We start from the raw sequence: 14,498 nt of genomic DNA on the forward strand, positions 1-14,498 counted from the left end.
GTTGTGGGAACTCATCCTCCGCACTTTCATGGCTTTGACCGGACCCTTCACCCATAACCATTCTTGCACTAGGAAGGACACCCGAGTCCTTCTTTACCCACCATGGGTAATTTTCTCTTTCCTTTGTGAAAGAAGTGAATTCCGGCTTGGGAAGGAAACAATGATGTTCATGGGAGACAAGTAAGCTCCAAGTCCTTCCTCAATCCTCGATATCTGTAATGAATTTCATAGTTTTTAGTTGATCGAGGTCGAGCCAAATATCGCTCCCATCACTCTTCCCCACGGGGGTGCAAGATTCAAGCTTAGCCAAATGCCCCAACTTCTCGGCTATCCGAGTGACCATTCCTCCAAAATGGATTTCCCCCTTCCTTGTGCCCGAGAGGACACCTTCAATACACTTACTGAAAAGAAACCCTAAGTTCATTCTAAGCCCAATCTCCGGCTGCGTAGCTAGCCATAATATCCGGATTTCCTCAGTTGTAATCTTCCCCAAGTCTTGCTTATTAAAGACCATGTACCCTAGAATTCGATGCAGAAGTCTGATGGCTGGGTACATGATCTGGCTGGCTAAAGAGTACATGGAGTTGAAAGCGTCCATTCTCGAAATGACCTTCCACCAATGAAGAGGCTCATAAGCATGGAGGCCTGCATGCTCGGGGAAGAACATATCGGCATCGGGGTTGAAGTCCAGTAGTTGGTTAAACTAGCGGAGGGTGAAGGTTTCTTTTTTGTTAAAGAGTTGGAAGGAGATGGAGAGATCATTATCCCCTGCGGCATGGCTTTCGAAAGAAGCAAGAAACTCTAGGGTAGGCTCTTTGTAGGTTCGATATGCACTTGACACAAAGGAACCAAGCCCGAGGTTGTTGAACAAGAACCAACAATCCTCGTCGATGCCAAGCTTGGTGGCGGTGGGATGGTGGTAATGCTTGGTTGGTCTCAACTTCCTGTTTAGGAGGTTGTCATAGATGGGTTTGTGGTTTTTATTGTGGAATTTGAGGGGTGGTAGAGGTGGTGGAGCGGTTTGTGTTTGTTCATTTTGTTGGGGGTTTGAGGAGGATGAACCTTGAAGTTCCTTCCCGCACTTTCTTTTCTTTGAACCAAACACCATTTTTACCACACAAATATACTACTACCAAGAAATTCTTCTCAACAAGCCACACCAAGATCAACCGCAACAACTTTCAAATCCAACCAAACACCACAAAGAACACCTCTAAGTAATTACCAAGAACAACTCGCAACAAAGAAATCTATATGGAGAGACAACTATCACAAACAACAACTTAAAAATCAATAATAGTCAAGATGATAAATGAGTATAAAATAGGAGTACAACCATCAAGAATTTCAACATGCAAAATCACAAACATGAAATTTTCTCAAACAAACATGAAATTTTCTCAAACAAGCATATACTTCAAATTAAAAGGAAATAAAGAGTAGAAGAGAAATTTATACCAACAATGAGTTCAAATGAGTACTCCTACTAGCCTTTGAAGAAGAAGAAAAGTCCACTCCAAGAACCCTTCAATGGTTGGAGAAAATCCCACACAAGAGAAAGTATGGAGAATTTGGAGTTTTTAAGAATGAAAAAAAAATCAGATTTTGTTGAGAAAAAGTGAAGAAAATGAGGGAAATTGTTGAAATTTGATGGAGTTTGATGATTTGGGAAGAGAAATTGAGGTAGAATTGGTTAGGGTTTGGAATGGAGTGAGGAGTAGAGAGAAAGAGGGGAAAAATTCAGTTTTGGGGGTGAAATGATTCGGGTATATGGCTTAAAATCCAAGTTAAAAATCGCAGAACAAATGGGTCGCGCCCGCGGGGCTTAGGGCCGCGCCCGCGGGATAGCCTGTCCGCGCCCGCGAAGGTGTATGTCGCGCCCGCGACACTAACACTTCAGGTTTCTGATGTTTCTGAACTGCTGGGTGCCGCGCCCGCGGGGTAGGATTGTGCGCCCGCGTCGGTGACTGTCCGCGCCCGCGGGGGTCATGTCCGCGCCCTCTCTTAGCCATCTCCCAGGAATCTCCACTTCCCTTGAAAAACTGAAAGGGCTCTGCCCGCGCCCGCGGGTTTCCTGTGCGCGCCCTCTCTAGGGTTTCTCCTGGCATCTCCACTTTCAATTCTTCCATTCTCCTTCTCCTCTCCAAACTCAACTTAATAGATCAAAATCCCAAAGATCCAAGTACCTAATGGAAGAACAAACACACACACTATAAGAGATTAAAGAAAAATCGTTCAAAAATAATCAAAGACAAGAAACACAAAATCAAAAGAGTTGAGAACTCGGGTTGCCTCCCGAGAAGCGCTTCTTTATAAGGTCATTAGCTTGACCATACACATTATCTTTAAGAAAGTGGCTTAGGATCCGGCGGATCGAGCCTCATGCACTCAATCATGCCAACTTGATCATTGCAATGGTAGAGCTTCAAACGGTGGCCGTTAACCATGAACTTGTTCCCCTCCGCTTCTAACTTAAATGACCCGTAAGGAGTAGTCCTCAAAATTGTGAAAGGCCCCGACCACTTGGATTTTAGTTTTCCGGGAAACAACCGAAGTCTAGAGTTGAACAACAACATCTTGTCTCTAACCTTGTCTCTAACCTTGAAGCTCTTTTTCCTTATATGTCGGTCGTGCCATCTCTTAGTTCTCTCCTTGTAGAGCCTCGAGTTCTCGTATGCATCGTACCGGAGCTCCTCAAGTTCATTGAGCTTAAGCAATCTCTTCTCACTCGCCAAGGACATGTCCATTTGAGCTCTTTCATTGCCCACCAAGCCTTGTATTCCAAATCAACCGGCAAGTGACAAGCCTTCCCATAGACCAACCGGTAGGGGGTCGTGCAAATGGGGGTTTTCTATGCCGTCCTTAGAGCCCAAAGCGTGTAATCAAGCTTGAGAGACCAATCTTTTCTAGACTTGTTCACCATCCTCTCAAGAAGGTTTTTGATCTCTCTATAGGACACTTCCGCTTGTCCTTGAGTTTGAGGGTGGTAAGGGAGACCAACCTTGTGATGAACCCCGTACCTTTTGAGGAGAGCTTCGAATTGCTTCTTGGCAAAATGAGAACCACCATCGCTGATTAGCACTCTAGGAACCCCAAACCGTGGAAATATGACTTTTTTTAGAAGCGTGAGCACCACATTATGGTCATTGGTGGGGGATGGTATAGCTTCAATCAACTTGGTCACGTAGTCCACCGCCACCAAGATATAAAGATTTCCACAAGAAGAGACAAAAGGCCCCATGAAGTCGACACCCCAAACATCGAATGGCTCGACCTCGAAAATGTTTTGTTGAGGCATTTCATCCCTTTTGGTTATGCCACCACTTCTTTGGCATTTATCACACCGTGAGACGAATTTGTGGGAATCCTTGTGCATTGTTGGCCACCAAAGAAGAGATTGGGAGATCTTTGCCACGGTCTTTTCAACACCTCCATGCCCTCCACATGGCAATGAGTGGCAATGTTCAAGAACTCCTTCTATCTCGTGATCCGGAACACATTTTCGAAAGAGGCCATCTCCACATTGCTTGAACAAATAAGGATCATTCCAAAAATATCTCCTCACTTCCTTGAAAAATCTTTTCTTTTGTTGAGAGGAGAATTCCGGGGGAACGACTCCACATGCTAAATAGTTGGCAATATCCGCGTACCAAGGGCTTGATGCTGACGCCATGGCCATGAGGGTCTCAAACCCTACCTCTTCATTGATATGCATCTCTTCCTTATTCTCAAAAGGAAGTCTAGATAGATGATCCGCCACATAATTCTCCGCTCCCTTTTTATCCCTCATCTCCATGTCAAAGTCTTGGAGCGAAAGAACCCAACGGATGAGACGCGGTTTTGCTTCCTTTTTGGTCATAAGATAGCGGACCGCTATGTGATCCGTGTAGACTATCACCTTTGAGCATATGAGGTAGGACCGGAACTTATCCATGGCAAAGACAACCGCTAGCATTTCCTTCTCTGTTGTGGTATAATTCCTTTGAGCTTCGTCGAGCGTTCTACTTGCATAGTAGATGACACAAGATCTTCCTTCTTTCTTTTGTCCAAGTACGGCACCTACTGCAAAATCACTTGCATCGCACATTAGCTTAAAAGGCAAGCTCCAATCCGGAGCTTGCACAAAAGGAGAGGAGATGAGGGCTTCCTTGAGCTTTTGGAATGCCTCTAGGCAAGTCTCATCAAAATTGAACACAATATCCTTTTTGAGTAACTCGGTTAAGGGCTTGGCAATTGATGAAATTTTTTTGATAAACCTCCGGTAGAAACCGGCATGCCCAAGAAAAGCTCTCACTCCCGTGACGGAGGTAGGAGGGGGCAACTTAGCAATCACCGAAACCTTAGCCGAGTCTACTTCAATGCCAGTTTTTGATACTTTATGGCCTAGGACAATACCTTCCTCGACCATAAAATGACATTTTTCCCAATTAAACACTAAACTCGTCTCTTGACACCTTTTCAAAACTTTTTCAATGTTAATAAGACATGTGTCAAAAGACGAGCCACCAACACTAAAATCATCCATAAAAATTTCAATCTCATTTTCAAGCATTTTAGAAAAAAATTGAGGTCATGCATCGTTGGAAAGTTGATGGGGCATTGCATAACCCAAAGGGCATTCTTCGGTATGCAAATGTCCCATATGGACATGTAAAAGTAGTTTTCTCTTGATCATTTGGATGGATAGGAATTTTGAAAAAATCGGAATATCCATCCTAAAAGCAAAAGAAAGCATGATGGGAGAGTCTTTCCAACATTTGGTCCATGAAGGGGAGAGGAAAATGATCTTTCTTAGTGTTTTTGTTCAACTTCCTTTAATCAATGCACATCCTCCACCCGGTCACCGTCCGGGTGGAGATTTCTTCTACTCCTTCTCCCTTGACAATGGTCATTCCACCCTTTTTGGGAACCACGTGAAATGGGCTAACCCACTTGCTATCGGAGATAGCATAGATTATACCGGCCTCGCGCAATTTAAAAATTTCTTTCTTGACAACCTCTTGGAGGTTGGGGTTCAACCTCCTTTGAGGCTCAATGGAGGTGGATTGATCATCCTCAAGGTGAATACGATGCATGCATAAAGAAGGGCTAATACCCTTGATATCATCAATGCTATACCCTATCACATTACTATACTTTCTCAAAACAACAATCAATTTTTCCAAATCAAGACCATTAAGGGAAGCATTGACAATAATAGGGTATTCCCCTTCATTTCCAAGGTAAGCATATTTCAAAGAAGGGGGAAGGGGTTTGAATTCTACCTTGGGAGGAGGCTTAGAACTCTCCTCCAATTTTTCCTCCTCATGTTCTAGCTCATCATGCTTAGGATCACTCGCTTCCTCCTCCTTGGCTTATTCAATGGCCATAGCAAACTCCTTTGCTTCTTGAGAGAAGTATTCTTCCTCACATGTGAGAGCTTCAACCATTGGATCTTGAGGAATCATCATAACCCTTTCCAAACGACCTAGCTCTTCATTAACAACATCAACCCTATAGCACTTCTCAACCATGGGGGTCTTGAGTAGCTTGGAGAATTCAAAGACAATTTTTTCATCGGCTACCTCACATGTAATGGTATTGTTCTTGCAATTAATTACCGGCCCCAAGGTATTAAGATCTTCACGGCCCAAAATCAAAGGTGTATCCACATCTTCATCCATATCCATCACTACAAAGTCACAAGGCATATAGATATGCCCAACTTGAATAGGGACATCTTCAAGCTCACCACAAGGTAGCTTCACCGAACGATCGGCCAGTTGAATGGTTTTCCTTGTGGGGATCATCTCAATGTTAAGCTTTTGAGCAATGGATAGAGGGATCAAACTAACACTTGCTCCAAGGTCGGCTAACGCACCCCTAGCTTCCATGTTCTCAATCTTGACCGGCAAGGTGAAGCTTCCCGGATCCTTTTGCTTCTTGGGCATTTTGTGTTGAACAAGTGCACTCACTTTATGGGGAAGAGTGATAAGCTCGTCATTGAGCTTCCTTTTGTTGGTGAGAATGTCTTTCAAAAACTTGGAGTATGAGGGAATTTGTGTGACAACCTCAATGAAAGGGAGGTTAATGTGTCAGTTTTTCATCACACTTAGAAACTTTGCAAATTTGTCATTCAATTTTCTCTCCGCAAGCCAACCGAGAAAAGGAACCGGCCCATCAAGATTTCTAGCCTCACTAGAAGTTGAGGATGTCACCAGATCCTTAGACTTCTTTTTCTCCATACTCTTCTCTTTCTCATCAACCTTCTCTTCTTCAACTTCTTTATCTTCACTCATCTTCTCTTCTCCTTCCTTCTTTTCCTTGACATCACTCTTCCTTGGGACCCTCATAAGATGTACCCGATCTCAATGTGATTGCCTTGCAAGAGTCGGGTTTCATAATATTGGAAGGGTTGGTTTGTGATTGTCTGGGTAAAGTGGAAGATGAGTTGAAAGGAACCCTCTCGGCCAATTGTGCTAGTTGTGAATCAACCATCTTGTTATGAGCCTTGACTTCTTGCATTTGTTGATTCATGGCTTGAAGTTGTTGAAGAATTTGAGTTTGAGTAGAATCGGGTTGAGATGCTTGCTCTTGACTTCTTCGAGTTGCTTGGTTTTGATTTTGGTATTGATGTTGATTATTGTGTTGGTTGTTTCTTGGGTAGTTTCCTCTTTGATTTTGGGTTTGGAATGGAGGTGGGTTTTGATATTGGGTGTTGGAGTTGTATGGTTGTTGAGCTTGTTGATTCCATTATTGAGGTTGGGTTGAAAATCCGGGTGGTGGTTGTCTCCAAGCTACTCCTCCACCATTTCCCCTATACCCTTCTTGCCTTGTATTGTATACCGCTACATGCTCCGGGCTTAAACCTCCACAATAGGATGTGTCATGGTTTGTACCGCCACAATTTTGACAAGATAAAGAGTTGACTTGGGAGGAGCTCGCCCCACTATTGACACTAGTATTCAACTTTGCAAGCCCTTTTGTCAAAAGCTCAATTTGATGTTGCAATTGATCGACTATCTCCAACTCATACTTCCCACCTTTCTTTAGCGCATTCCTCCTTCTTCCTCCCCAAGAGTAGTTTTTGACTACCTTTTCAATTGTTGCTTCAACTTGATTTTGAGGGACTTTGATCAATTGTCCACCCGCCCCCGCATCCAAATTGGCTCGAGACATCAGTTCCAAACCATCATAGAAGAACCTCATGAGTAAGCTTTGATTGTATTCATGGTGAGGACATGCTTTCACCAACTCTTTAAACCTCTCCCAAGCTTCACTAAGGCTTTCCTTTGCCTCTTGTTCAAAATATGTTATCTTCCTCCTCATGTCGGCGATTTTCTCTTTGGAGATGAACCTTTTCAAAAATGCTTGGACAATTTCCCTCCATGTTGTGAGAGAATTAGGCTTGACTTGCTTGAGCCACTTCTTTGCTCTCCCCGCAAGAGATTGCCGAAATAGGTGCATCCGAATGTATTCTTGAGAAACTTGGTTTGTTTGTATCATGGCACAAAGTTCAAGAAACCTATCAAGATGCTCAATGGGGTCTTCACTTGGCGAACCCGAGAATTGCTCCGCTTGAACCATTCGAGTGTATTGAGGATGGATGGTGAAATTAGTTTCCGTGACGGGTAGCAATATCCCACCGGTGAGCTACTCACAACCGAACTCACAAAATAAAACATCCGCTTGTGGTCCTGTCATTTCGTCACCTTGGTAATGTGAGGACCAAGAATAACTCTCACTATCAAAGATAGCACCAAAACCTCGTCCCTCTTCTTGATAGAGTCTACGGACTTGTCTCAAGGTGCGGTCGATTTCGTGATCAAGGTTGTGAGTAGGTGGTCCTTGAGATCTTCTTTGCATTCACCAAAGCTAAGCAAACAATTAGCAATTACTAGTAAGTGGAAAAAGAACAAAATAAAAAGCAACAAATCCACTAATAACGCAAATTAAATGTGCAAAACTAGCCGTCTCCCCAGCAACGGCGCCAAAATTTTGATCGGTGGACAATAGGTCGTTAGTTTACTATCCTAGACCAAAATTACAATTTATATCTCGTATCCTAATTCTATCAATTTTACTTTAGATAGCGGTAAGGTAGGGTCGATTCCCAAGGAAACGGGGGTTTAGCACAATTAATACGAAATCTATGATAAACTGCTAGTAACAAAAAAGAGGTATTGAGATTTGTGTTTGAAGAATCCTAGGGACAAACCAACTACTATTGAGCCTAGAATAAACTAAAAACAAAGGAAATAGATTAAACACTCTTAAATGCAAATAAATGGACAAGATTAGAGAGATAACAATGACAAAAGCACTAGGGAGAGGGGGATTCAATCATGAACAAGGAATACTAATGAAAACCAATAAGGAACCAATTCTAGGAGTATAAACTCTACCTAAGATAGTTCATTCTCATGCAACTACTCAAGCAAGTGGATGAAATCATTCACACCTAGATTAAATCATTCTCATGCATTCAATAAAGGGCTAGACTCTTGGGATTAGAGGTGCACACACTAACTCCAAGCATATTTTAACTCAAATCATCAACTCAAGAATAAATCCCAATCAATAATCAATAGATAATCACATACTCATGATTTTCACCCCCTTCCCTAGCTAATAACCTAAGCTAGAAGGAAGGGAATAGCCATAGCAACCGACATAAGCATATATTCAATATCAACACAACCTAACATGATTTTATTTTGAAAGGAAATCAACGAAACTAATAAATCTTGAATATTTATGAATGAAAACTCAATTAGAACAATAAAACAAAGAGAACCAAAAACTAGAGAAACAAAAGTAAAGATTGATATTATAAAGATGAAAGATTACCAAATCATCAAAGTAGTAGCAACAATCTAGAAGAAAGCTTGAATATTTGATTAGAAAGATTGATTCTTGAAGACTAGTGTTTTCTCTCTCTAGAAGACATGGATATTCTCTCTCTACAAATGATTTTTAAACCAATGGAATAGTGAATACCTCAAAAACTCAAGCTAAAGACTATTTATAGTCTTCTACCAAAAAGAAGAAAAAGGGCAAGGGAGAGGGCTCTCCGAATAGGCTTCGCGCCCTCCCCAAGCTGGGTATTAAGTTCGTCAAACCCTTATTGCCGCGCCCGCGGCCCTTTTCTCCGCGCCGCGGCTCGCCATCTCCACTTATTTTTGTTGGCAACAGGGCTTTCCTGTCCACGCCCGCGACTATCAAGCCCGCGCCCGCGGCTATGCTCATCAGCGCGCTCTCTCCATTTTGGCATCTCCACTTCCCTAGCAAGCTCCCTTAGCATCTCTACTTGAACTAGTAACCCATGATTTGCCCACGAGTGCTATGAGCTATCAAAACACACGAAAAGGAGGTAAAAACTAAAAGAAAAGACAAAAGGGAAGGGAAAACGCAAGAGGGAGCTAAAGTGCCTAAAATCGAGATAAAAGGGGTGAAAAGAGGCATAAACAAGTGACAAATCCGGGGGAAATCTCTAGTGAAAAAGGGTAAAATGGTGGCATAAATTCCACACATCAAAATACCTTCATTATAAGCTGCCCAAGCAAGGAAATAAACAAGGAAAGGTTCAATAGATCTATTGGGAAAGAAGGAAGCTTAATAACCAAGGAAGTAAAAATGACACATCCGGTGGCAGCGATTGCGACTGCCACGCGCCACTCCAAGGGCCACGCGACACCTCCCTGCAACCACCTTGAGTCCAGCTACGACGTCGGCCAGCGCGTGTGAGTCGTGAAGGCTCCAGGGTGAAATGGATGATTTCTTGTTTTACTTAATTTTTTTTAGAGTTTTTGCTTGCTAGTTTTTACCTTTCACTTGAAAAGGTTTTTCTTGGTTTAAGAACTTAGGATAAGATTTAATTTCTGTTATTTAGTTGCTATAAATTCCTATGTTTATTAGGAAAGTTTTTAGGTAGTTAACTAGAGTTTGTTTAGGATTAGTTTTCCTATTCTAATTAGAAGTTATTATTCTATTCTAGTTAGGATGCATGGAGAACAAGGTTAGGGGTTTGTCCTAATCCTTGTAAGAGTAGAATTAGTTGCCTCCTATGTCTATAAATAGGGGTAATTTTCGTGGCTTTAGATAGATAGAAAAAATCAGATTAATTTCAATACAAATTGTTTAACTTTGTTTAAACTTTTCTTTGCTAGTTTTCAATTCAAGGAGTTGTTTTGATAATTAGAACGTTCAATTTTTCATTATAGGAGTAATCTAAGTTTTTTTCATCAAAATACTTAGTTCCAGGAGTGGTCTAGGTAGTTTGAATAGGCATTGAATTCGTTCTAGGAGTGGTCGTTTTCAAAGTCATATCTGGTTCCTTGTTCTTAAATTGTTCGGATTTCTTAGGAAATTCGAAAGGCTTGTGATACTTGTGTGATTTTAGATTCTTTATTAAGTTAAGGGGTTTAAATCCACATAAATTATCCTCCCACTTGTCGTTTTGGAAATGCATTACTTTCCAGAAAGACACCACTTAGCGCAACAAATAATATTTTCTCAATTAGGTTGTGGAAGTAATGCCCGTAGTCTCACTTAAATGCTTACAAAGAGACAAGTATATTGTCTTTGGGTAAAAGTTCGTTGTGAAACAAACAGTTAGCTCCCACTTGAGCTTCCCTAGCCCTTTTGAGCCACTTAGCTCCCACTAATCCAATGAGCTCCCACTGAGAGTAAGAGCATTAGATATATACTTGAAAAGACGCTAGAAACTATTTATATCCATAATAGAATATGGTGTCCTTTCTTAGCTTCGACAATTTGTTTAGTGTAACATTAGTCATTTGTACAAATCTTTAAGAACGTTATAGGAAGGGATGTGATCCATCATCGTTCGAGTCATTTCCAAATGGCATCGAGGTCTCCGTCAAGATATACTATATTCTTTATGGAGCTATTTATGAAATGTTCAGAACACAAATCATGTCCATGACTTGAACCTTGTGAGTTTTCATGTTAGAGAAATGTTTGTTTATAATCAAGCATCCTTGACTCATGGCTTAGACAACCATGCCATTCAAATAAAACCGACAACTATTTCTCTTTCACTTTGAATGTGAGTCTTTTCGTGTGTAAACGGATGATTTGCTGATTACAGAACACAATAACCATTATTTGTTCTAGCCTTAGCTTTAAAAGGTCTTTAAACAAAGCTAATTACCTTACAACTAATGTAGCATCACTTGCTTCATTCCAAGCTTGTAAGTCAATAACTTAGCTGAACTTCAATGGTTTGAGGTCACTTTAAAATGGAACCCTCAAGCAGTATCTGATACTTGTGAAGATAATGAGTTGCTAAGTTAACTACGATAACATGAACTCATAAGTAGAATTGGAATCTCATATTCCTCTTCTATGTTCCTTTAATTCATACTTGAACTACTACATCAATGAGTTCTACTCATTAGTGTATAAAGCGAAAAGATATGTTGGTTGTCAACTATTGACAATTTTAGTTTTCAACTCAATACTTCATGTTTATCAAAACAACCTAGTATTTTAAATACATGATGTCCAACCGTCCTTTCGAACTTAGCCATAAAATTCATTTATGAGAAGTTGTATTTTAGAAATGCATTTTCCTTTCTTTAAGAACCATTCTCAAACTTTTCTTTTACCAATCATTGAAACAATATAATTTGATTTAGAAGTATACAAATATTAGTGCAAAGTATTACCATTTATCAAGATAATAACATAATAATAAGCTTTGAAATACATGCAAAACTAGTAATTTAAATCAATTTATTAACGCTTTATTCAATTTAAAATTTGTCCCATATGATTGAATAAAACGATTCCAAGATCTCAAAAATCAATAAGTGATTATGCTTTGGCTTATCTTAACACTTAATATTTTAAGGTAAGCAATCCAATTGCTAATAGCTCTAAGCTACTCTTGGTTCGATAAAACGTTGCATCTAATGCTTTCTTGACGTTTATCTACATTGCCACGACATCTAAAGACTCCTTACTGATATCGTTGAGTTTAACCAAAACTAAAGTGCATATGATGCCTTGATTTGGCAAGCACACCAACATAACTTACTTCCCTAGGAAAGTAGTAATTCCTTGCTTTGGAATAACCCATTACTATTCTCATTAATTCTGTAAGTGTTATTTTGGAATGGTAGATTTAACTCAATATTCTTTAGGACTTAGGGTTTCTATGTTGGTTGATTTAAGTGAGCTAAATTAATCATTCAATATTCGAAATCCTAAACATGCATCAAATATCGCAATTATATATAAGAAAAATATATAGGGCATAAATAAAGATGCATTTTAGCAATTAGCATGACCCCTTGAAACTTGAGTATTCAAATCTTCAAGGGCCTTCATTGCATCTTCTTGGCTTCATCTTCTTAGAAAGACCATCTTCAAGACATCACCACCAATTATTAAACTACTAGAAAAGCTATGACTAATTTAAATAATTTAAGTACAAAAATACTTAACGGCACGCAATCCGTATTTAGATAATACAAAAATACAAAACGGAACGCAGTCCGTATTTACTATCCTAGTCAGGCCCCACTAGTTGCCATTTTGTAAAACCCGCATTAGAATATCTATTCCATTCATCCATTCACTAACGTGAATGACCCATGCATTTTACAAATAATTCAAAACGAGTGCAAAACTAGTTACTAACTTAGGTGGTTAATCCAATTAACGCGCCTAATTAAAACTAGTCAAAGTTGTTATCCGATTACGTGAATTAATGAAATAATAATAATAATAGCTCAAACCTATTAATGAAGCTCCCACTAAATTCTTAGAAAGACCATCTTCAAGGGTAGTCTTTTCTAGTAGTTTTAGTAATAATTTGGTCCATTTTAGTATGTTTTTGCTATGATTCGCCTTGTTTCAGTATTCTACCTTTGTGATGCGTAATGTGTATTCATGTGGTTTAGGTAGTCTATACTCCCCTCCCCTTTCGTTGTATTACGCTTTGCCTTTCTGTTCCATGATTGTAGGTGTATGCCGTTGATTCGGAGATGGAAGGAACAAGTGCAAAATGGGAGAATTTCAAACCAAACAAACGGCGCGGGCGCGCCACCGGAGGAGCGGGCGCGCCACCTAGATGCGCGGGCGCGCCTCCCTTGAGCGGGGGTGCGCTGATAAGCTGGACCAACCATTAAATACCCACTTTAGAGCGGGCGCGCATTTCAAGGAGCGGCCGCGCCATCATTTAACGAGCGGGTGCGCCTTTGTTGGGCACGGGCGCGCCTGTCTACTGTGGATTCAACTCCCGAATTCAGTCCAAACAAGAGGAGAGAGGAAAAATGGCTAACATTCAACAACATTCTATCATTAGGATACTTTAGCATGGAAACCTTGTATGAGAGATTTTGAGGTATTTTTCTAGGTTATTGTTGTAGCCACTTTTGTATTGAAGAATCTTGATAGTTTTTAGTGTAATTTCATTGCCCATCAACACTAGTTTTACTCTTAGTTTTTGAAGAAATATTTTGCAACAATGATGTATGGTCAAGCTTTGAGCTTGGGTTATGTATAGTTCATTACTTGGATTTCAATGGAGGTTTTGGTATATTTCAGTATATTATCTTGTTTTTATGATTAAAGTTTCTACCTTTGTTAGTTTAGTTGATAAAAATCATGTCTTTCTTACTATTTCATTGGTTATAATGTTGCTTAGCATGATTGTAGTTGTAGTTATGGATAGTGAGTAATTTCTTGTTGCTAGGGGTTTGGTGAAGGTATGCTTTGAGTTTGATGTATGTTAGGCTAGGTTAATTTGGAATATTTGTGATTAAATCCACCTTGTGCTTATACTTATTGGCCACTCCATGTTTACGGCCATATGCATGTTGTGGTTGAGTGACTTGAACTAAATCATGACGATAGTGTGATTTAGGAATAGTCATTAGGTGATTGATTATTGCATGACCTTAGTTTGTATGCCTTACGACGATAGTGTAAGTGTATCCTAGCTAGGAAAGCTCTTAATCCCGATAGGTGATTAGAGGGTATTCTTGATAATGCCTTGTACGAGTCGCTTGGTTTGAATGTAAACCTATTTCACGATGCCTAGCATTGTTGAGTTCATAGCATGTTTGATCCTTTCCCCTAGTGCTTATTTTAATTGTTATTTCATTCCCTTTAGTCATTACTTTACCCACCATATTTCTTGACCGAACTAGATTGACATTAGGAGATAAATAGCGGTGCTTAATCGTTTCCCTATGTTCGACCCTTGACTTGCCTCTATACTCGTTTAGTTGCATGTTTAGGACTACAAATATCATTTGATAGAGGTATCTTAGTAATGAACTAAACTACCGCCTGTCAAAGCGTCAAGCCATGTGGAAGTGGATGACAGTGTTGCATTCATGCGTTACGTTGGCACTAGCACCGTGCTTGCAAGCACACTCGTGCTGGCCGCGTAGGCCTAGTTGATGTGCGAGCTGCACGCTGCCTAGCAGTGGCACTTCACACCACACGCATGCCATCTCTGCACCAGGAGGTTCCTTCTCGCA

General features: G+C 40.4%; 2 protein-coding genes across 2 annotated transcripts; both read right to left on the reverse strand.

The window, feature by feature from the left end:
* Window positions 1–2,345: 2,345 nt before the first annotated feature.
* LOC110706273 lies at window positions 2,346–2,747 on the reverse strand. The gene has a single exon (XM_021884170.1). The coding sequence runs from the start codon at window positions 2,745–2,747 to the stop codon at window positions 2,346–2,348; it is 402 nt and encodes a 133-aa protein (XP_021739862.1).
* Window positions 2,748–5,354: 2,607 nt separating this feature from the next.
* LOC110706274 lies at window positions 5,355–6,332 on the reverse strand. Its single transcript, XM_021884171.1, has 3 exons — window positions 6,153–6,332; window positions 5,601–6,050; window positions 5,355–5,501 (listed from the first exon to the last, which is right to left on the reverse strand). Exons 1-3 carry the CDS (start codon window positions 6,330–6,332, stop codon window positions 5,355–5,357), a joined length of 777 nt encoding a protein of 258 aa, XP_021739863.1.
* Between the last annotated feature and the right edge of the window lie 8,166 nt (window positions 6,333–14,498).

This window comes from Chenopodium quinoa, unplaced genomic scaffold (genome assembly GCF_001683475.1).
Source record: "Chenopodium quinoa cultivar QQ74 unplaced genomic scaffold, ASM168347v1, whole genome shotgun sequence".
In the NCBI taxonomy this organism is placed as follows: Eukaryota; Viridiplantae; Streptophyta; class Magnoliopsida; order Caryophyllales; family Amaranthaceae; genus Chenopodium; species Chenopodium quinoa.

Excerpts from the sequence above, each read along its gene's own strand:
- LOC110706273 (XM_021884170.1), bottom strand. The coding sequence starts at position 2,747 with ATGGACATGTCCTTGGCGAGTGAGAAGAGATTGCTTAAGCTCAATGAA.
- LOC110706274 (XM_021884171.1), bottom strand. The coding sequence starts at position 6,332 with ATGAGGGTCCCAAGGAAGAGTGATGTCAAGGAAAAGAAGGAAGGAGAA. Across the intron at positions 6,051-6,152 it reads CTAGAAATCTTGATGGGCCG|GTTGTCACACAAATTCCCTC; the intron begins GTTCCTTTTCTC and ends CCTTTCATTGAG. Across the intron at positions 5,502-5,600 it reads ATCTTAATACCTTGGGGCCG|TGCTATAGGGTTGATGTTGT; the intron begins GTAATTAATTGC and ends ATGGTTGAGAAG.